This window comes from Cyprinus carpio, chromosome A2 (genome assembly GCF_018340385.1).
Source record: "Cyprinus carpio isolate SPL01 chromosome A2, ASM1834038v1, whole genome shotgun sequence".
NCBI classification, from domain to species: Eukaryota; Metazoa; Chordata; class Actinopteri; order Cypriniformes; family Cyprinidae; genus Cyprinus; species Cyprinus carpio.
The window spans coordinates 27,980,858-28,003,372 of record NC_056573.1 but is presented as its reverse complement, the minus strand read 5'-3'; the positions used below and the strand labels follow the sequence as shown (position 1 = coordinate 28,003,372).

General features: G+C 38.2%; 2 protein-coding genes across 3 annotated transcripts in view; one reads left to right on the top strand and one right to left on the bottom strand.

Moving 5' to 3' along the window:
- Window positions 1-1,479: 1,479 nt before the first annotated feature.
- LOC109100726 (voltage-dependent calcium channel beta subunit-associated regulatory protein-like) lies at window positions 1,480-14,717 on the top strand. Its single transcript, XM_042713748.1, has 8 exons — window positions 1,480-3,059; window positions 3,256-3,317; window positions 4,815-4,980; window positions 6,290-6,461; window positions 7,963-8,088; window positions 8,971-9,178; window positions 9,990-10,185; window positions 11,051-14,717. The coding sequence occupies exons 1-8, from the start codon at window positions 2,917-2,919 to the stop codon at window positions 12,621-12,623; spliced, it is 2,646 nt and encodes an 881-aa protein (XP_042569682.1). The 5' UTR covers window positions 1,480-2,916; the 3' UTR covers window positions 12,624-14,717.
- A 2,792-nt stretch (window positions 14,718-17,509) lies between these two features.
- The window catches only part of LOC109064729 (serine/threonine-protein kinase STK11-like), an 18,179-nt gene continuing 13,173 nt past the window's right edge, over window positions 17,510-22,515 (bottom strand). For both annotated transcript variants that reach the window (XM_042713744.1, XM_042713740.1), the window contains exons 8-11: window positions 21,813-21,870; window positions 21,001-21,197; window positions 19,453-19,689; window positions 17,510-17,964 (exon numbers count right to left, since the gene is read on the bottom strand). In XM_042713744.1, coding sequence (XP_042569678.1) covers window positions 19,481-19,689; window positions 21,001-21,197; window positions 21,813-21,870 — 464 coding nt within the window. In that variant the 3' untranslated portion in view covers window positions 17,510-17,964; window positions 19,453-19,480. The remainder of the gene's footprint in view (window positions 17,965-19,452; window positions 19,690-21,000; window positions 21,198-21,812; window positions 21,871-22,515) is intronic.

The window sequence follows — 22,515 nt, the reverse complement described above, 5'->3', positions numbered from 1 at the left end:
CTAAAATGCTAGAAAAGAGAGAGTCAATAGTTTCTAGAAAACATCAAGTTTTTCTGAGCTGTTGGATTTGCTGAGGAATTGAGATAAATCAGGAAGATTATTTACAAAGCAGTCTTTTGTGGCAGAATTTATGGTTCTACGATACTTGTAATGATGTGTTCTGATCCAGATGGACGGTCGTTCTGCAGTGATTCTGCTCATGTTGCTGAGTCAGCGCTCAGGGGTCCTGATGATGGACGAGCGTCTGTCCGTCTGACTGCCTGTCATTTTCTCTTGTGTTTCTCACAGGCTTCTCACACACACTTTTGGACCAACAACAAACACACACACACACACAAACACACAAACACTGTGAGTACAACACACACACACACACACACACACACACACACACACACACAACCACACACTCTGGAGTTACATTCATCTCTGGGAACATATTATGATATATATATATATATATATTTTTTTTTTTTCTGGTGTATATTTTGTCACTTCAAGTAAAACAAAAACTACAATAACATATAAAAGAAGCAGCTTTTAATAGGATTCTGTTCTAGCAGCTGAACTCTGGTGCATTATGTATGTCTAATGTCTTTTATTCAGCTGGCAGGTGAGAAAATGTTGCTTTACTTGAACTGCGAAACATTTTTTCCCCACCCCAAAATAACCAAACTGATGATTGGAAATGTTATATGCTTTCATGGAAATGAATTAGAAACTTTGGTAAAGGAGCCGCTGTTTTTGCAGTTTTCATGCAGAAGATCAGCGTAAGAAACTGCAGACGAAGTGTTTTTCTGTCTTTTGGCATTTCTCTGCTGAAAGTCTGTGCTGTTTGGAGACGCACTGAAGCTCAGTGAGAGGAAATCTGTTTCCAAATTAATTTGCTACGGACGAGAAAAACATGAACAGCTTGTGTTAATGGGTGTGTTCACAATCACGTCACCCGTACGACATACCAGAGGATTCAGTGTGTCTGGTACACAACATCCCACCATCAGCAAAACCTGTGACAGACATAGAAATTAATCAAATAAATCTTAAAAAAACATTTATAGATAACTCTGATGCTCTGAAATATCAACAACAACAAAAAATGATTACAGGCATAAAAATTCTTACTTATTGGCATAGCTTGTATAGGGTTATCATATGTATATGAAAAAATACAGTAAAAATGTGAAATATTATTGTAATTTAAAACATGTTTTCTGTGTGAATATCTGTTAAACTGTAATTTATTTCTGTGATGCGCAGCTGTATTTTCAGCATCATTACTCCAGTCTTCAGTGTCACATGATCTTCAGAAATCATTCTAATATGATGATTTGCTGCTCAAGAAACATTGCTGATTATTATCAATGTTGAAAACAGTTGTGCTGCACAATATTTTTTGAGGAAACTGTGATGCATATATTTTTAACAGATATTCACATAGAAAACAACCATTTTAAATTGTAATAATATTTCACAGTTTTTACTGTATTTTTGATCAAATGAATGCAACCGTGCTGAGCAGAAGAGACTTCTTTAAAACATTAAAACATCTTTATTATTCCAGTAAATCTGGCGGATCTGAAGTCAGTCGTGTTTCACCTGCTGTAGGTGAGGAAGCTCCTCAGGTGAGGGAGGAGCCGCAGGGAGACGGTTGCCATGGAGACACAGACGGACAGATTCACCTGACAGAGGGAAACCCCTCACAGGACGTCTGTTTGTGTCTCAGTGCTGCACACTAATTAGTTTACATGGAGCACAGATGGAAAATCTCATGCACTTAATGTTTGTCTGCTTCTCTCTCTCTCACACACACACACACACACACACACACACACACACACACGAGGAGCTGCAGTAAATGCGTTGTGGCTCAAGGCTTTATTCCATCTCTAATTTTAGTCCTCATGTCCTCGTTTCTCATTCAGAGAAGCAGAAACTGAACTGAAGATCCGTCAGAGTTTTGATTATGATGAGACTCGTTCTTACAGACAGCACTAATCACATTCACATTTCACTGCTGGTTATATATGCTCTATATAATCGTGTATGTGATGAATAAAAAAATCTTGAATTAATCAGTCATCTCTTTGAGTTAATCGTATTATCCAGCGCTGCTGAGAGACTCTCGAGTGACTGTAGTGCGTACTGTACATCCTGCTGACGCTTTACTTACAGTAAATCAGTGCAGTCTCTTTGTTTAAACAGTCATCTATTTTTATTTATTTCTTATAAAACTTACAATTTTTACAAATTTTCTGTAAAGCCCTTTGAATTACCACGGTGTATGAAATGTGGTATATAAATAAATAAACTTAGTAAACACAAGTTTAAGGGATCATTCAGCCAGAAATGATCAATCTGTCATCGTTCATACCTGTGTGACTTTATCGCTTCTGTGAAACACAAAAGAACCAAACAGCACAAAGTCAGTCACACAGGAGTAAATGAACACATTTTTGGGTGAAACTATTCCTTAAATCTATTTGCAGCATTAGTCGCATAATTATGGTTGAGTTATAATAAATAGGAATAGTTCATGTTAGAAAATTCATCAGTTATGAAACCAATTCAATGTGTTCTGTATTTTAATGTTTACTGTTTTTAATGTCGTAAACCTTAATAATTATCTGTGGTTATGGACACACTGTGGTTTAGATTTACATTCATGCATTTGGCAGCGATTTGCATTGCATTCAAGTATACATTATTTGTCAGTCCTTTCTGTTCCCGTGGAATCAAACCTATGACCTTTGTGTTGCGAGCGCTGTGGTCCACTGTTTGAGCTACAGGAAGGCTGTAGATGGAGTTTACCGCATGATGGTCTGTTGTGGTTCAGCGTCATGTCTCTGGTCAAGTCCCTGGAGGAAATGCACAGTATTTTGAAACACAGAGATCTCAGTGTGAAATGCATTGCAGGACATGCCGCTGGCGTCTGGCTCTCAGGAGAACTACATCACACTGCTGGTGATGCTGTGTGTGTTCGCCGGCGGGACACTGGTCCTGCTGTCCATCCTGCTGGTCTTCTGTCATCGCTGCTGTCGAGGAGAGCGACGCTACTCCAGGTGAAGAACATTCACGCCTGCAAACCTCCAGAAACCGTGTTCATTCCTTCACGCTCACCCTCAGAAACAACTCAAAACACTGGAGTAGACAAACCTGTTCATCATCACATATAGTGTGTGTGTGTGTGTGTTTACAAGCTAAACAAATCAACAGGTCTCATCATCTTGACCTGGTTTGTGTTTGTTTGGTGTTCAGAGCCAGTGATGACCTGGAGAAAACCAACACCACATACATAGAGGAGAGTCAGCCGACGCAAGGTGAACGTGAGAACAGAGTCATTCACAAACACAGCAGTACAGTCAGGCCAAGCCTTCAACTAAAAGACTCATTAAGTTTCTTTCATCACGATATTTAAATGTTGGTTGAATTAAGAGATTAAGAGATTTTTAATTGTTGATCGATTTTGTTCGATTAAGAGCTTTTTAATTGTTGATCGATTTCATTCGGTTAAGAGATTTTTAATTGTTGATCGATTTCGTTCGTTTAAGAGCTTTTTAATTCTTGATTGATTTCGTTCGTTTAAGAGCTTTTTAATTGTTGATTGATTTCGTTCGTTTAAGAGCTTTTTAATTGTTGATCGATTTCGTTCGTTTAAGAGCTTTTTAATTGTTGATCGATTTCGTTCATTTAAGAGCTTTTTAATTCTTGATCGATTTTGTTCGTTTAAGAGCTTTTCAATTGTTGATCGATTTCATTCGGTTAAGAGATTTTTAAATGTTGATTGATTTCGTTCGATTAAGAGCTTTTTAATTGTTGATCGATTTCATTCGGTTAAGAGATTTTTAAATATTGATCAATTTCGTTCGATTAGGAGATTTTTAATTATTGATCGATTTTATTCGGTTAAGAGATTTTTTAATGTTGATCGATTTCGTTCGATTAAGAGATTTTTAATTGTTGATCGATTTCATTCGGTTAAGAGCTTTTTAATTGTTGATCGATTTCATTCGGTTAAGAGCTTTTTAATTGTTGATCGATTTCATTCGGTTAAGAGATTTTTAATTGTTGATCGATTTTGTTTGATTAAGAGCTTTTTAATTGTTGATCGATTTCGTTCGGTTAAGAGATTTTTAAATGTTGATCGATTTCGTTCGATTAGGAGATTTTTAATTGTTGATCGATTTCATTTGATTAAGAGCTTTTTAATTGTTGATCGATTTCGTTTGATTAAGAGCTTTTTAATTGTTGATCGATTTCGTTCGGTTAAGAGATTTTTAATTGTTGATCGATTTCGTTCGATTAAGAGATTTTTAATTGTTGATTGATTTCGTTCTATTAAGAGATTTTTTAAATGTTAATTGGTTTTATTTGATTAACATGTTTTAAAATGTCAGTCAGTTTTATTCGATTAGAGATCTAAATGTTTGTCGGTTTTGTTCTGTTAGGGATTTAAATATTGGCCAGTTTTGTTCTAAGTGAGAGTAAGTGATTTTCAAAAAGTTATTAGTGTAAACATGATTGGTTGTTGCAGGTAAACGTCTGATGCTCGGACACACATCTGAGTGTTCAGTAGTAATTTAGAGATTTAGCTAATGGTCAGTTTTGTTCTAAGCAAGAGTAAACATTTATCAAAAAGCATTAATGAAGAGAAAAAAAGCTGTTTTTCAAACAGCCTGATGTGAGCTTAACATTTTCCAAATTGAATCAGTTATTTAAGTGAGGATGTTGAGAAATATAGCGCATGGTTATTTGTATATATAGGACATATGAGCCACTTATAAACAGAAACAAATGTGCATCACTGTTTTCCTCAGATGTCACTATCAGACTCGAGAGCGGCGAGTCGCTGTCCTCTTCCAGCTGTCATGGCGATACAGACGCGGATCACTTCCTGTCTGCATCGGTCACCGGAAGACGGGTTTCTTTCAACGAAGCCGCCATCTACGAGCAGAGCGCCAAAGACCAGGAGACAGGTCGAAGGTCAGACACGCACACATGAAGGTCAAGGGTCGAGAGCGGCAGTGACCCGAGAACAGCAACCTGTTGACAATCAAGTTCATGTTCTAGTTTGGATTTGTTTGATTAACTGCTTTAAACAGTGTTCGGTTTTGTTTGATTACGAGATTTAAACGTTGGTCATTTTGTTTAAGAGAATTCAGTGTCCTTCGGTTTTGTTCGTTTAAGAGATTTAAACATTGGTTTTGTTTGTTTAAGAGATTTTAACATCGGTCAATTTTGTTCCATTTGAGATTTCATTGTTAGTAGCTTTTGTTCAATTACGAGACTTACACATTGGTTGGTTTTGTTTAGGAGATTGCAGTGTCAGTCGGTTTTGTTCGATTAACAGATTTAAACATTGGTTGGTTTTGTTCGATTAACAGATTTAAACATTGTTCGGTTTTGTTTGATTACGAGACTTGAATTTTGTTCCGTTTTGTTTAAGAGATTTTCAGTGTCATCTGGTTTTGTTCGATTAACAGAATAAAACATCGGTCAATTTTGTTCTATTAGAGATATCATTGTTAGTCCGTTTTGTTTGATTACGAGACTTAAACATTGGTCCGTTTTATTTAAGCGATTTCAGTGTCATTCGGTTTTGTTCGATTAACAGATTTAAACATTGGTCAACTTTGTTCTATTAGAGATTTCATGTTTTAGTTTGGTTTTGTTTGACTAACAGCTTTAAACATTGTTCAGTTTTGTTTGATTACGAGACTTAAACGTTGGTCTGTTTTGTTTGAGATTTCAGTGTCATTCGGTTTTGTTCGATTAACAGATTTAAACATTGGTCAACTTTGTTCTATTAGAGATTTCATGTTTTAGTTTGGTTTTGTTTGACTAACAGCTTTAAACATTGTTCAGTTTTGTTTGATTACGAGACTTAAACGTTGGTCTGTTTTGTTTGAGATTTCAGTGTCATTCGGTTTTGTTTAAGAGATTTAAATTTTGGTGTTTTGTTCGATTCACAGAATTAAATATCTAAAATTCGGTTTTGCTCGATTACGAGATTTAAATGTCAGTTGGTAGTTTTTTCGATTACAAGATTTAAATGTTGATTGAATTGGTTCAATTAAGAGATTTAATTGTTGGAATGTTTTTTTTGATTAATAGAGTTAAACATTGGTTGGTTTTGTCACTGTCCACTTCCAGCTGTCTGTCAGATATTCATGTGAAGAAGTTCATGTTTTAGTTCACAACCATAAAGAACAGAAAGGAAATGACATAACCACTGAATATTGAAAAGACTTCGACTTAATCTGGATCATGACGGGCTGTAACGGTTTCTCAGGTACACGCTGACGGAGGGTGACTTCCATCACCTGAAGAAAGCTCGTCTGACGCACCTACACATGCAGCCGCCGGCGCTGAAGATCCTCACCATCCTGGAGTGTGATTCACCGGAGAACAGCGTGACGCTCAGCGAACAACCCTCACAACACCCATCTCTCTCCATATTCCAGGTGACATGCGTCATGCTACTTTTATATCTCTCTAACATCACCTCACATATGAAGAGCATCAGCAGTGTGTTTATTTCTGTCATATGCACTGCAGAAAAGATTAAAAATGCACCAGTGACCCATTTATCTACACATACAGGCTTTTGTGAAACAACATAAAATATTGGAGTGAACTACTCACATTATATTAACAACTAAACTAACTCTTACTGGGCTTGATGATCCGCAGACACACAGACTTTCTGTTCAGGGAAAGTGACTGACCAGAGAGTGTTCCAGCAGATTACAGCAGCACTTTTGGTTTCCATGTAGATGAATTATCATTTGGGTGTAAATGCGACACTCTTTCTCATGTAAATTAGATGAAGTTCATCATAACTCTCACTGACTCACCCCTGATTCATTTTCTGCATAGAGCTGCAGTTACGCAACACAAACGCTGTCAGTGTGTCTGACTCACAGCTTCTGAAACAGCTTTCTATTGATAATAACATTATAAATAATTAATCAACCTGTTAGAACATCTATCAACCAATCATAATGAAGAATTCAAATGTTTTTATTTGTTTATTTGCTTATTATTATTTTGATATTTCATGTTGTCACATTTAATTAAAGTTTTAGTAATTATGTTTAGTATGTGTCTATATAGTTTTTTTCAAAAATTAATTTTATGTATTTAGTTGTAGTTATTTTAGTACTTCAACAACAATGAGAAATGTTGCATTGGCAGCTAGTAAAAATAAAAAATAAAAATTTGGTAACAATTATTTTATTTCAAGTAACGAACATGGTTTTAATTATGGTAAAACTTCATTTCGATAGTCCATTTTAGACATTCTACTAACAGTAAGTAACTTTGCAACTACGTCAACTAGCAGTTAGTAGAGTATTAGTAGACTGTCTGATAACACTTTCTTTGTCAACGTATTGTCAGCTTGTACTAACCCTAAACCTGCCCCTAACACTAACCCTAAACCTGCCCCTAACACTAACCCTAAACCTGCCCCTAACACTAACCCTAAACCTGCCCCTAACACTAACCCTAAACCTACCCTAACAGTCTACCTTGAGAGTTAGTAGACATGTAGTTGCAAATGAATGAGAATTAGTTGACATTTAGTTACAAAGTTACTTATAGTTAGTAGAATGTCTAAAGTGGACTATCGAAATAAAGTGTTACCTTAATTATTAATAACCCTGTGCTGGACTGAGAGAGGACCTTGTAAGCTGCTAAGTTTAGGCTGCCATACTCTTAATGAGCATAATTATTGAGTAAAATAGTGTATTTTCAATTAGGCTGAACGTTTTGATATTCCACAGATTTTTCAGTGATTTGTCACAATGCATTTTGTGATTCAGTACTCCATAAAGGATGTATGCAATACAGCATACGAAGGGGCCCAGAAAGCAGATTCGTTATATTGGCTATAGTCTGGAGTGTATGATGCCTTTAAATGCACCCTGTGTAGTCAGCTCACTATGTTGTGTGTGTTTTCAGCCAGTGGAGTGTCCCGTGCCGGAGGCTGCAGGATTGTGGAGCGCTCAAAGCCCCAGCAGTGCTCTGCCCGGAAACACACTGAACACCAGCACCGAACGCACCGCCAAACCAGCTCGATCACACACCGTGAGTCACGCCGAGCATCAATGAAATACATTAGTTAATAAACACAGAAGAGAATACGGGCAGAATAAATCAAAAGTCCCACACAAAGGCTGGTTTCACAGACAGGGCTTAGGTAAGCCTGGATTAGGCCATAGTTCAGTTAATTATTAACATGCCTTAGAAAAACATTACTTGTGTGCATCTTGAGAAAAAACTAAGGCACTGATGTACTTTAAGATCAATCAGTGCAAGTTTCTTTCATTTAAAACAGCTCAGACTTACACTTTAGTCTGGGACTAGGCTTAAGACTTGTCTGTGAAACAGGGGGAAAATCATTTTTGATCATTTTTAGTATTATTTTTATACTAATAATAATATTTTGTTTTAGATTTTATTTTTTTATTTCCAGTTTTCATTTTCTGTTTTAGTTTTTAGTATTTTTTAAAATATTAGTCTTTAGGGTTTAATATATATATATATATATATATATTTTTTTTTTTTTTAGTTTTATTTTTTAAAATATTTTTTTAAAATATTTTTTTTATTTTTATTTTATTTAGTGCATCAACTTAATATTATTTCATCAAATGTTTTAGATATTTTATATTTTTTATAAGCTTTATTTAAATTTTGCATGAACAAATTAAAAGCCATTAGGATGTTTTGCATTGTGACACTTGACTGTAAATTGTACAGTACAGTTGTGTGCATGTCAGTGTGTGTTTGTTGAACTGAATTTAAATTATGCACTGCATCTGGACAGAATGATTTCATCATCGTATTAAAGAGTTTGGTGCTTTAATATGTTTGACTTTGGGTGTTCATATAAGCCGGATGTTTGCCTGAGATTGACCGGTGTTACCTGTGACCTGCTGGACACTTTCACGATCTCTTCCTCTCCAGATCGAGGTGATGAACAGAAGCCTGCTGATGAACAGAGATTCCACTTCCTGTGCAGCCGGCAGCGCTGCAGGTCCAGCTCAGGGCACCATGTTCCACTTCCTGTCTAAGCTCAGACGCCATGCCAGCCTGGAGGGAGCGGGTCCGTTCTTCAGTGTCAAGAAATGGAGACAGGACACCATCCAGAGAGCGGCGAGTCTGGACACGAGAGGTGAGGATGACCTGAAACACACAAGAACTTCCATTCATGATTTAATCCATGAACTGTCCATATGTGAAGTTCAGATCAAGTTGTTTCTGCAGTTCAGTTTGATTAAACACTCTTGTTGGACTGGAGAGGAGGTTTTGTCTTCTGAAAACTGATTCATAGTTCAATGAACAGTAATTATTCTTCATGATATGAGCTGCAGTATTATTCAGCAATCACATTCTGTAAAACAATCCAAAGCCAGACATCCTGCAGTCTCCTTAAACAATGTTTTACACACAGAGATCTTATTCAGCCCTGAATGAGCCTGGAGAAGAGGAATCAATACCAAATCAATACGGCTAGAGTAGCTCAGTCTAGTTACAGTCATGTGACTGGAGTGAGATCTGATTGGTTTAGAGATTTCAAGCAGGAGTGCAGGACAAAAGCTGCTTCCTGATAAGTGAATTATAAAATAAACGCATTATTCCTCACCTGATGTGAAAGGTCAGTCAGTACGGCATGCTCATTTCCTCCTAATGAGCTACAGATCGCATTACATGCTCTCATTATTGAGGATGAGGGGAGCCGTGGCGTCTCCTTTCCAAGCTTCTTTGCTTCTCTGTAGCTCCAAATCCTGACGTGAACAACACACTGTGAGGAGCTCAGTGAAAACAAATAAAATAAAAGCCAAAATTGTAATAAATACTATAATAATACAAAATTAATACTAAACTAACAATGCCACAATGCTGCCTATGTAGAGCATGTCGAATCAGTCACTTAGAAGGGTTCACTTCCTGGTCGTTCCCATGTTTTTCTTTTCTTCCCTTAGGTTCTCCGCGGAGACGTGCGTTTCAGAGGCAGCGGGCGGCCAGCGAGACTCTGGATCAGGGAGAAGAAATCTTGCACAGTGGAGTCAGCGACTTCTTGTTGCGAAAACCCACCACGCAGCCACAGAAGGAGCCGCCAAGACGCCTCTCGGCTGGTTCTTTAGGTGTCACCGCAGGAGCTCCTCCTGCCCTCAGCAGGTACAGCCACGTCACATCAGGAGCTCCTGTCAAAATATCCTAGAAATTAGAGCAGGGGTGTCCAATGTTTTGGAATGGATTGGGAACCCCTGACCTCGAGTTTATCTCAAACCTGACCAAACACACCCACCTGAAAGTTTGTTCTGATCTGGAAGACCTTGATTGGCTGGTTTAGGTGTGTTTTAATTAGGATTGGAGAAACACTCTGAAGGATAGTGGACCTCCAGGAGCAGGATTGGACACTCCAGACCTATAGAGGAGTGCTCTCAAACACCCCCCACTAATGCACATTTTGGATACCGCCTTTATCTGTCTCACCCAATTGAAGTCTTCCAGTCTCTACTAATGAGCTGGCTGAGTTGAATCAGGTGTGACCGATGAAAGATGTGCAGTGGTGGTGGGTCCCCAGGAAAGGTTTGAGAAGAACAGCTACAGTTTAGCTCCAACCTGCCCATGCACACTTTTCTGAACATTTCTTGTACTCTTGAAAAATGTTGATTAAATGCTTTAGGTGTGTTTAATTAAAGTTAAAGCTAATTTGTGCAGGACAGTGGTCCTCCAGGAGCAGGATTGAACATCCCTGAATTAGAGGATCTTAATGTACCTTAACGTTCAATTTCAGGATTCGCGGTCCACTTCCAAAACAAGCCTTGATTCATCTCAATTTTTTTTAGCAACTGAAAAAAACCCAAGTCTTGGGCAAATTAAAATCATTTCTCATTGCTAAATTCTAGATTGTGTAAAATTCTTCTTATTTTTTCAGGTACAATCTAGAATGTTTGCAGAATGAAACTGAATTTTCCTGCCACCCCTACTAGTGACATAGAACATTTTACTGTAACATAACAGCCTTGTTTACCTTTAGGTTAGAGGTAGAAGCTGTAATGGAGGTCAGAGTCAACACAGATGCAGTGAAAGACAAGACTCCAACATTGCCCTCATCCCAAGGACCTCTGCAGGTGGAGGATGGGGAAGAGGATGGACAGGAGGTGATGGCAGGAGCATTAGGAGGCGGCGCTGAAGAGTTTGGACCAGTGAGTCGTCAGGAGAGTCTAGAGCAGCCCAACCTGTACCGCGACATCTGGAGCCTGAGAGCGTCGCTGGAGCAGTACGCCTCCTCCGACCTGAGCAGCAACGACAGGGACTCCACACGCAGCGATGCCGACAGCGTTTGCTCAGCGGGAGCATCGAGAGCGGGCATCCCCAGCTATCAGTCGCAAGACATTGATGATGATATAGACGGAGACAGCGAGCTTCCATATGATGACGTATTCAGGGAGGCCGGGCAGAGGAGAAATGGACGGGACAGCGTAGACTCTGAGAGAGGCAGCGACGGAGAGACAAACAACCGGAAACTTCTACAGATGGACAGCGGATACGCCTCAATCGAGGCTCCTTGCAAGGCTCCGGAGGAGTTCAGATTGCTCGGGAGTAGCTCTGGAAAGACCGCATCAGAACGTCGCCGCTTTTTCACCAATTCTGGACGCAAAGGCACGGTTTGTGAGAGTTTTGAGGCACGGTTGTTCAAGGAGGAGCTGGAAGACGACGCATCGGAGAACAGAGTAAGTTTCGAGGCAGACACTCCCGCTTTGGTTTCCCACCAAGAACCCGCGACCAAACCCAGGCCACGCTTCCGCCGTAGAGACTACAGCATCGATGAGAAGACAGAGGCACTGTTTAATGAATTCCTACGCCATGATCCCCAGTTTGACCAACAGGACTCGCCCTCCTTGCGTCACCGGCACCGCTCCCGAATCCATCTCAGGAAGCAGTGGCAGCGCAGCAAGCAGTACAGCGACCCCGGTGCCGCTCGATTATCGCCATCTCTAGAGCGACAGCGATGCTACCCGCTACGCCGAGGCGACAGCGCCAACTACCCCTTAGACACACGCTACCACAGTACCTTGCCTCGCATCGCTAGTGCCGCAGACGAGGAGACCAGCGAGGGAGCAGCGAGTACGGAATCGCCCGAGCCGGAAAAATCTGGTCCAGAGCTGGAGGGTGCTGGTCCACCCACAGAAACAGGCAATTCTGGTCCAGACCTGGAGGAAAACAGAAACAACAGCAGCAACAAAACACGCCGACATTTCTTTTCATCGCAAACAAAGGACAGTAGTGCCAGGCGTTGTGGAAGACCGGAGGACTTGGGAACAAATGCTCATCCCGCAGATTCACATAAACATTCACAGATGTACCGTGGCGGACCAATGGCTGCATTTAGTTCTCATTTGCATTCACATACAAACACACTCAAGCCGGATCCCACTGATCCAGATCAGGACTCGGACTACATGCGTCACGCTCTCACTGACATCAGCCCGTCAGACAAACTAGTGTCCACACTGGACGATCGGCTCTACTCTAACCTGAGGACGCAAAGAGGGAGTCAAGAGTGTGTCGTGACCGTAAGCCGCACCTCACCAGATCTAGAAGAATAAAGGGCCGTTTGCACTAAGAACAATAACTATAACCATGAAGTTGTATCAATCGTTCTGACTCTAAGAGAACTGCGAAGTCCACACCACAACTATAACGATAATGATACAGATGAATAATATAGTTGGAATCATGCTCATTACGCTTTTTCCAGCTGATGAGTGATAAAAACATCTTCACCCAATCTGACTTTAACATGAGCATTTAAAGTCCACAAGTGGTATAAACAGAACGTTATTGTCTGTTGGTGTGGACACTAATATAGTTAACGTTATGGTTATCGTTCTTGTAAGTTTGGATCGTGTTTGATACGGTACAGCGCCACCTATTGGAAAATCGACTGATGTCTGATGTCAAGTCTGTTTTTTGACTGTAACGAACTCCTTTTTCATCGTAAGGGTGCTGGTGCCGGGCATCTAATGTCCTCATCATGTAAAGAACAAGAACTCGATCTAGAAACAGTGATGGAAATATAGATCACGGCCATTATTAATTAACAAACACACCATTTCCACGTATGTCACGTTGCACTGCAGCACTAGACACTTTCTATTTGCAATCCAAAATGGGAAAATGCATTACTATGAATTTGAAAGACTTGGCCGTGATTATTTGTGCTAGTCATTCAGTTTTCAGTGAGTTCTGTAGATGCCGCAGCCCGGCACCAGCAGTTCCCCTGGAAGAAGAACACCAAACGTCACGTTTAGAGAAATGACAGTCATGCTACTTCAGTAGAATATGAAACGGAATGAATACAAGCATGCGATCTAATGAGAACATTAGCAATAAACACACACACGTAAAGGGTGAGGTGTGCTGGATATCAGTGAAATACAGTCAAGTACAAACCCTGACCATCAACAAATAGTCATTATTTTAGCGAATCTGTTTGGTGACAGAAATTACACAATTCATGTAAGAGTTTAAACTGTGTGAACACATCCAACTTTATCTCATCTTCTAAAGGGACTAAACACAGAAAGACAGATCTGCAGTCAAACTAACTTTCACTGTGAAACAAACTGCAGCTGTTTGGTGCTTTGAGTCACATTTCAGCCAAGACTCGATTACAATCAGCACTGAACATCTAATTAAACAGATCTAGAACACTTTCTGTGGTGAGCTTCAGACAGTGAAAGTCGATCTTAATAGAGATCTTATATATCCCACAATGCACTGCTCCTCATCTCATCATCAAACTATAGCAATTCAACCTTGACAAAGGTCTCTGTTATTTAAGAACCTCATGATCCCTTGTTATTAAATCACTGATGGTAAGAAGATCAGCGCTTAATATCTCAGTTTTCATATCATACATGTACAACTACTAGGGTCATAAATGTGTCTTGAATCATTTATTCCATCCAGATCATGTTTAGCATTGGAGAACGCGGGTAAGTGTAGGTGACTGTATATACATGTACATCTAGATCACGCCGAGTTGTCATTTTTAAATTATAATTCCTTTGCAATAAAGGTACTTTTGTTGAGTTAATGCAAAAAAAAAAAAAACAATTGTTTCTTGTTTGGAAGCAAAAAGGCTCATGGTGAACTATTACTTTAACCTCCAAAACCAAACTGATCGAAGCATGTTGGCTAGTTTAAAACTACATTAGTTATATAGAGTCTAGTGAGCTAGAAGAAGAAGTGTTTTGTTAATGGCTCAATGCTGTTTATGAACACAATGCATTGAGCAACATGAGCTCTGATGGACGTGAAGCTGTCAGCTAGATATCACATATAATGAAATATTACAGAACACTTTAAACTAAACTGGAAGGTGATTTTCTGTGGAACTGAACTGGGTTTGTTGCCATGGAAAGAAGCGTGTTAAGCGGTCATAGGTCACACGCCAGAGACGATTCTGCTGATTCTGGACAATCTCATCTTTTCCTCTCACTATATTCATAGATTTTTCTGAAAGACTGGTTTGAATCAGCAGCAGAAGAGAGGAAGCAATGCAGTGAGTTTCCTGCAGCTCCAAAAACACTGAAGAGCTTCCAAACATCCGTCAACAAACCCATGACCCTGCAGTCGCTCAGAAACAGTGCTTGATTTCACAAATAACACCAAATAATAAAGACAACCGATTTTAAGAACCATTTCTATTATTTTCATGATAACTGACCACTAAATATTTGACAAGTTGCTCATTCATTTTTATTACTGCAATGGCAAAAAAGAATGCAAATGATAAAAAATAATTTCATTTGCACTGTGTTTATACACCATGATGATGTTGTACTGCTTTTACAAAAACACTATGACAGTATAATTCACTATTCCCAGTGATGACTTTAATAATGCAAATTACAAAACAAACCCAAAGATGTCTGTATGCATTGCAGTAATAATCATTAGAGTAATTACAAATCAAACTAAGCAAAAAGTGACTTTACTGTGCACACGGGAGTCATTCTGAGGTGAAAAGAAACAGCAGATGAACAAACACTCACCCAAAGCCAGATGGAGATCATGCATGAAGAGCATCTTCTCGTTCATCAACACGGATTTACAGCTTCTGACACGGTCTCTGTTCCTCAGGATTCATTTTTGTGTGCCTCAGATACAGACGGAGCTCAAACAAACATCTTAGATTTGATGGATCAAAAAATGTGGTTTCATTCTCAGATTTCTGAACCAATAAAACAGCCTCACAATCACAGATACTGTTTAATAGTTCAACACATTAATAAAAAAAAAACTGTAATAAATGATTCCACATAATAGCAATTGCAAGATTAAAGGGAAAAAAGAAAAAAAAATCAGAATTGCAAATTTCCGCCTTTTTTTTTCAATTGTGATTTTTTATATCAGTTATGATTTTTTTTTTCACTGAATTTAGAGCTTACAATTCTGACTATCAGAATTGTGAGCTCTAAATTCAGTAAAAAAAAAAACAAACAAAAAAAAAAAAACAATCATAAGGTGAAATAATTCTGATTTGCGAGATTTCGGAACCAATTAAACAGCTTCACAGATATTGTTTGTACAGTCTTGTGAAAACTGGGCCTCATATTTGTTTAACAAAAACATTTATAAATAATTTTGTCAGAAACATAATAAAGCAATAATTCCTCCATGATTAATGGTTTTCGGCACGGAGTGGCTTACTGCTTTGATCGACCTGCAGCAGCAAAATGACACTTTAATAGTTCAACATATTAATAAATCCAGGAATAAACATTTACACAGAGGCTTCAAACACAGCTCATCTGATTAGATGCTATATTTTATTATCTCCTGCGGACTCGTTTGTTTTTCGTGCTCGTAAGTAGTGTTGGGAGTAGCGCATGACAAGAACGTGAGTTTCATAATCAGATTACTTTTTTTCAAGTAACCAGTGAAGTGAAGCATTCATTTTAAATTTACAATGAAATATCTGAGTTACTTTTTTAAATAAGTCAAGCAAGTTCCTTTGCTTTTCCATGAAATCAGGAGTGAATGCAGAGACAGAGACTCACTTCTGGTGCGAAAGGGCCTTTATTGTGCCAAAAATAAAACTTTTGGGGTTTTTGCTATTAAAAATAAATAAGCAAGCACAGCTCAGGTGATACAAAGTAACATAATGCATTACTTTCCATAAAAGGAACACATTTAGTTACTTTTTCAATGGAGCAATGCAATATTGTAATGCATTACTTTTAGAAGTAACTTTTCCCACCACTGCTCATAAACTGACGGTTTCTATATGGATCACACTGGACCGTGCAATGCATCATGGGAAAACTCATTCATCTGAACACCTGAAGTGCAGAGCACCTGCGGGACGCAGCAGCGGATCAGACTCGCTCGAGTCCTGCAACAGGACAATTCTGCATCAGCTACTCACTCTCGTGTCTTTATGTGGAGCACAAGTGGAGATGTTTTACAGAATGTTCACGCTGCTCTTCTCTAGACACCAGCAAACTCCAAAATCTCATCCTGCATCAGCAACATCTCCTTTGTGTTGCACAGAAGAAAAAGTGCATTTCAAAAGAAATGATTAAAGAACCTTGAGTAACATTTTACTTGAAGCCTTTATGCATAATGCAACAAAGGTATTCATAATGTGCATCGTAATTATTACGTAATTATTAACCTTTCATTATTATTACAACGCAATATTTGCAGATTCCTTGTCACTGGATAGAGAGTCGTTTTGATGAGTGGCTCAAAAGCCTGTTATTTTCTATCCAAGCACCGAGTCGATGTGTGGAAGCCTGTTGTTTTTCATCAAAAACTGATAAAAGATAAATGCAACTTTTTTCTCCACAATCCTGACTTTTCTAGCAGTTTTGAGAAAAAAGCCAAAATTCCAAAATGGAATTGTGAGAAAAGTCAGAATTGCAAGAAAAAGGGTCAGAATTGTGAAATATAAACCACTGTGAGACAGAAAAAAACCCTCAGAATTGCAAGATAAACTTGGAATCGTGAGAAAAAAAAACTATTAAACAAAAAAACTCAGAATTGTGAGATATAAACAATTGTGAGAAAAAAAAAGTCAGAACTGCAAAATAAACAATTTTGAATAATAACAAAAAATAAAGTCAGAATTGCGAGATATTTTTTCTTGAAATTGCAAAAAAAAAAAAAAAAAACAAAAAAAAGGCCACAATTGTGAGAAAACATCATAACTACCTTTTTATTTTGTGGCAGAAACAAAAAACAAACACACAAAAAAGAATTGCAACTCATGAATCTTAAAAAAAATTAGTTCATATCTCAGAATTCTGAATTTCTTCCTTGCAACTCCATGAGAAACAAAGTCCGAACTGTGAATAAAATGGTGCAATTATTAATATTATTTTATTCAGTAATAAAACATAAATGTCCATACACTGGTTTCTCGCAGTGAAAGCCCTTTTCTCAGTCAAACACACACGCAAATAAAGACCACCAGCTCAGCTTCAGTTGGGATGTATTTTATATAAATAATACTTAAAAAATATTTATGGGGAAAAACAAACCAAAATGGGAAATGAACCGCGAGCATCTCTCCGTCCGCTGTCCTCTCCAGTGCGTCACAGCATGCAGTTTAGTTTTAACATCGCTATAATCCTCCTCTACAAGAACTGATCTCTGCGTGTCACTCTTTACATCAAACCATCTGCATCTTTAACTGCAGTGAATGACTGTACAATTAAAAGACGGTCTAAAACTAAAGGAAGCTGGGTCAGACGATCGAGAGAAACCGAATGGATGATCCTGTGGGAAACATCTTCTCAAGTCAAGTCGGTCCGTCCCAGATAAAGTCCTGGCACTGTGTGTTTAGTTCATCATCATCATCATCATCATCATCACGGCAAAGTGTGCGTCGGGAACAGCGTTCAGTACTGACTGCTGGGAAACAACAACATAAACCTGCAGAGACGAGAGAGAGAGAGAACACAGCACTCACGCTTCATTTTAATTCAGAAAAACATCATAATGGTGTTAAACAGGCTGGGTTTCCTTTATATGAATTAGAATTGTTTTTGGTGGAATTTGCTGAAATGAGCCGATCATTCGTCCTCTCGTCGGGCTGTGATCTGTTTAAGATTCATTAAGTGCTGTTCTCGTTACACAGTGTGATTTAATGGCTTTGCATTTGCGAATTCCTCATGATGAGAGATGAAAGTGGAAACAGTTTTCATCCAACCGAGCAGAGCTGAAGAAGAAGAGCTAAATATAGACGCACGCAGAGAGAGAAGAGTCTGAGTCACTCGCCCCATCAGAGAGAGAGAGACAGAGACACAGAGAGAGAGAGAGAGAGAGAGAGAGAGAGAGAGAGAGAGAGAGAGAGAGAGAGAGAGAGAAAATATGCTTGTATTTCAGAGACAGAGAGAGAGAGAGAGAGAGAGAGGAAAGAGAGAGAGAGAGAGAGAGAGAGAGAGACAGAGAGAGAGACAGAGAGAGAAAGAGAGAGAGAGAGAGAGAGAGAGAGAGAGAGAGAGAGAGAGGGGTGATGTGATGGAGGGAGACTGAGTCATCACATTCACTGCAGCGTCTCATCAGCATGAGAGGAACCCCGAAGTACAGTACTGAATACACTAATGGACACACAGCACTTCCTGGAGAACACTGATCATCCTCAGTTCACTGCTGATTCATTAGTGACATTATCACACACTGATATATTAGAGGACAGTTCAGCTCACAACACTAAATTTATTTGATCAAAAATACAGTAAAATTGTGAAATATTATTAGAATTTAAAACAGCTGTTTTCTGTGTGAATCTCTGTTAAACTGTAATTTATTTATGTGATGCGCAGCTGTATTTTCAGCATCATTACTCCAGTCTTCAGTGTCACATGATCTTCAGAAATCATTCTAATACACTACCAAGAACAAAAATAACACTTTTATTCATCAAGGACACATTAAACTGATCAAAAGTGACAGTAAAGACATTTATAATGTTACAGAAGATTTCTATTTCAAATAAATGCTGTTCTTTAGAACTTTATATTCATCTGTGAATTGTGAAAAATAAAATGCATTACAGCTTCCACAAAAATATTGTGCAGCACAACTGTGTTCAACATTGATAATAATCAGAAATGTTTCTTGAGCAGCAGATCATCATATTAGAATGATTTCTGAAGATCATGTGACACTGAAGACTGGAGTAATGATGCTGAAAATACAGCTGCACATCACAGAAATAAATTACACAAAAACATAAATTCACATAAAAAACAGCTGTTTTAAATTATAATAATATTTCACTATTTTACTGTATTTTTGATCAAATAAATGCAGCCTCAGTGAGCAGAAGAGACTCTTTCATCCTAAACTTTTGTCCGGTAGTGTTCATAACCCGGAGCGGAGCGTCTATGAACATCAGGAGTGTGTGATGCGTGTCACCTGTACAGAGGAGCAGGTGTGCAGCGGGTCATTGCTGCTTGCAGGTGGAGAGCTTGCGGATCTTGCTGGCGGCGGAGATGCCCTTCCTGGAGGGATTGGAGGAAGAGCTGGAGCGCCGCTCTGTTTTGGGCTTGAGTGCAGCCGACTCCGTCCCGTTCACACACACCGGTTTGGCCACGGCACAGGTGCGCTCCGGAGCGCGCTCTTCCTCATCCTCCTCATCCTCCAGAACCTGCCCTGTTCAAACACACACCACAGGAGCGTTAGTGAAGTCACAGCCTCTGCCTCTCACTTACGATTCAAGCTTTGAGATTCAGAAACTAATAAACATCTCAAAGATTTCACTTTTGAAATAAGAGTAACTTTTCATATTCATATATATATATATATATATATATATATATATATATATATATATATATATATATATATATATATATATATATATATATATATATATATATATATATATATATATATATATACACACAGTACAGCTCAAAAGTTTTGGAAACATTACTATTTTTAACGTTTTTGAAAGAAGTTTCTTCTGCTCATCAAGCCTGCATTTATTTGATCAAAAATACAGAAAAGAAATGTAATATTGTGAAATATTATTACAATTTAAAATAATTGTTTTTAAATTTATTATACTTTAAATTATCATTTATTTCTGTGATGCAAAGCTGAATTTTTAGGATCATTTTATTATTATTAGAATTTTATTATTATATATTATTAGAATTTTTTATTTTTATTTTGAATAAATGCAGTTCTTTTTAACCTTTTATTCATCAAATATATTAGACAGCAGAACTGTTTCCAACACTCATAATAAATCAGAATATTAGAATGATTTCTAAATGATCATGTGATAGACTGGATGTTACATGTGACACTGAAGGCTGGAGTAGGTATGATGCTGAAAATTCAGCTTTGCATCACAGGAATAAATTATTTTTTTTTAAAGTATATTCAAATAGAAAACTATTATTTTAAGTTGCAATAATATTTCACAATATTACTGTTTTTTTCTGTATTTTTGATCAAATAAATGCAGGCTTGATGAGCAGAAGAAACTTCTTTCAAAAACATTAAAAATAGTAATGTTTCCAAACTTTTGACCTGTACTGTATATATATTATATATATATATATTCTGGTCAACAAGTACAGTAATTAAAATTTTTTGGAACATGAAGACATGGTAGATATATTCTATAACAACTCGCTCAATAAAGAAATGTGACAACTTGCCTCAAACACAGAAAAATGTGAATTATGCTTACTAAATATGGATATACTAGTTATAAATACTATAACCTAATCATAACTCACACACTAAGCCTAAGAGAATTTTTTATGCACTTTAAAAAAAATAAATAAATAAAAATAAATTAACTTTAATATTACATTTTAATTGAATAAAAACAAAATTTAAAAAAAAAATCTACATTTTTATACCATTTTTACAAACAAAGACTAACCAGGTGCTGAAATGTAAATGTGGGTGGAGTCAGAGTGCTCGGTAAGCCCCGCCCCTGCTCACCTGGTACAGTGAAGTCCTGAGTGTATATGATGTCATCCTCCCCATCGAAGAGCTCGTCGTCCTCCTCCTCCTCAGCGTAACCGTGGAGATCCTCCAGGTACGGCACCACCGTCATGCTCCGCCAGGGGTCACGCATCTCCGCGCTGGGCGGGATGGGCACGGGAAGCTCCGAGGGCGGGTGTTTCTTACGCACCCAGCTAAACAGGAAGAGGAAATAACCAGAGAGACCGATCGTGATGACATCATCTCAAGCAGAATTATCAGAGTTTACTAAAACTAACAAGTTCAAATGAAAACAGAAAACATGATGAATTCGAATTCTCATTTTCAAAGAATATAAGTACAAGGCAATATAATTAATTAATATTAATGCAGTAAAAATAGCTAAAAGCAGCTGTTTTCTGTGTGAATCTCTGTTAAAGTGTAATTTATTTCTGTGATGTGCAGCTGTATTTTCAGCATCATTACTCCAGTCTTCAGTGTCACATGATCTTCAGAAATCATAATTATATGCTGATCTCAGGTGAGCTCAAACTTCATTAGTGCACGTGCTCATGAGCTCTTCCGTATCCATGGAAACCGCATCCTCATGGCTGCTGGATGAAGATCTCAAATCCAGGCCAGGTTTATTTCTAGCTCATCTCTCCCACTCGCACTATCCTCCACTTCCTCCTCCTCCCACTCCCTAATGATCTAATGATTTCAGTAAAGTTTGAACAGAATCTCCTGCCTTCAGAAACCTTATCTGTTCCCATCTGCATCTATCTTCAGACAGGGACGGGAGGAATTACGTGGTTCACGGATGGACTCACTTGTGCTGTCTGATGCGCTGTATTGAAAACCTCTTGACAGGATCATATTCCAGCATCCCTGTGAATAAAAACAGCTCAGATGAAGGAACGGACGCTGAGGGTCGCTTCATCAGCAGACACTGAACACGCTTCAGCTGAGAAAGAAATTCAGATCTTATAAAGATAACAAGTGATGCTTTTGTAAAACTTGTCAGCACAATGCTACAGGAGACGGTTAACAAAACACTCCCATCACCAACGATCTCACCATAAACAAAGCCAAAATAGAGTTAAAATCATATATATATATATATATATATATATATATAGTATTTTATTTAATAGTGTAGAAGAATAAAACTTTTGACCAAACTACACAGAATACACGTTTCATTTTTAGGTTATGATATATTGTGACATATGATATATTGTTACACCCCTAGTGGTTGCTAAGGGGTTTGGGGTGGTTGCTAGGTGATTAACTATGGATGCTTTTATTGTTTAAAAACATTACGCTGAAATGTAGCATTGAGTGTTACGAGTTTGTTCATATAATGTGCATGTTTAATGGCTGTGTGTGTGAGTGTGTGTGTGAGTGTGTGAGTGAGTGTGTGAGTGAGTGCGAGTGTGTGAGTGTGTTTGTGTGTGTGAGTGTGTGTGTGAGTGTGTGTCAGTGTCTGAGTGACTGTGTGTGTGTGTGTGTTTGTGTGTAAGTGTGTAAGTG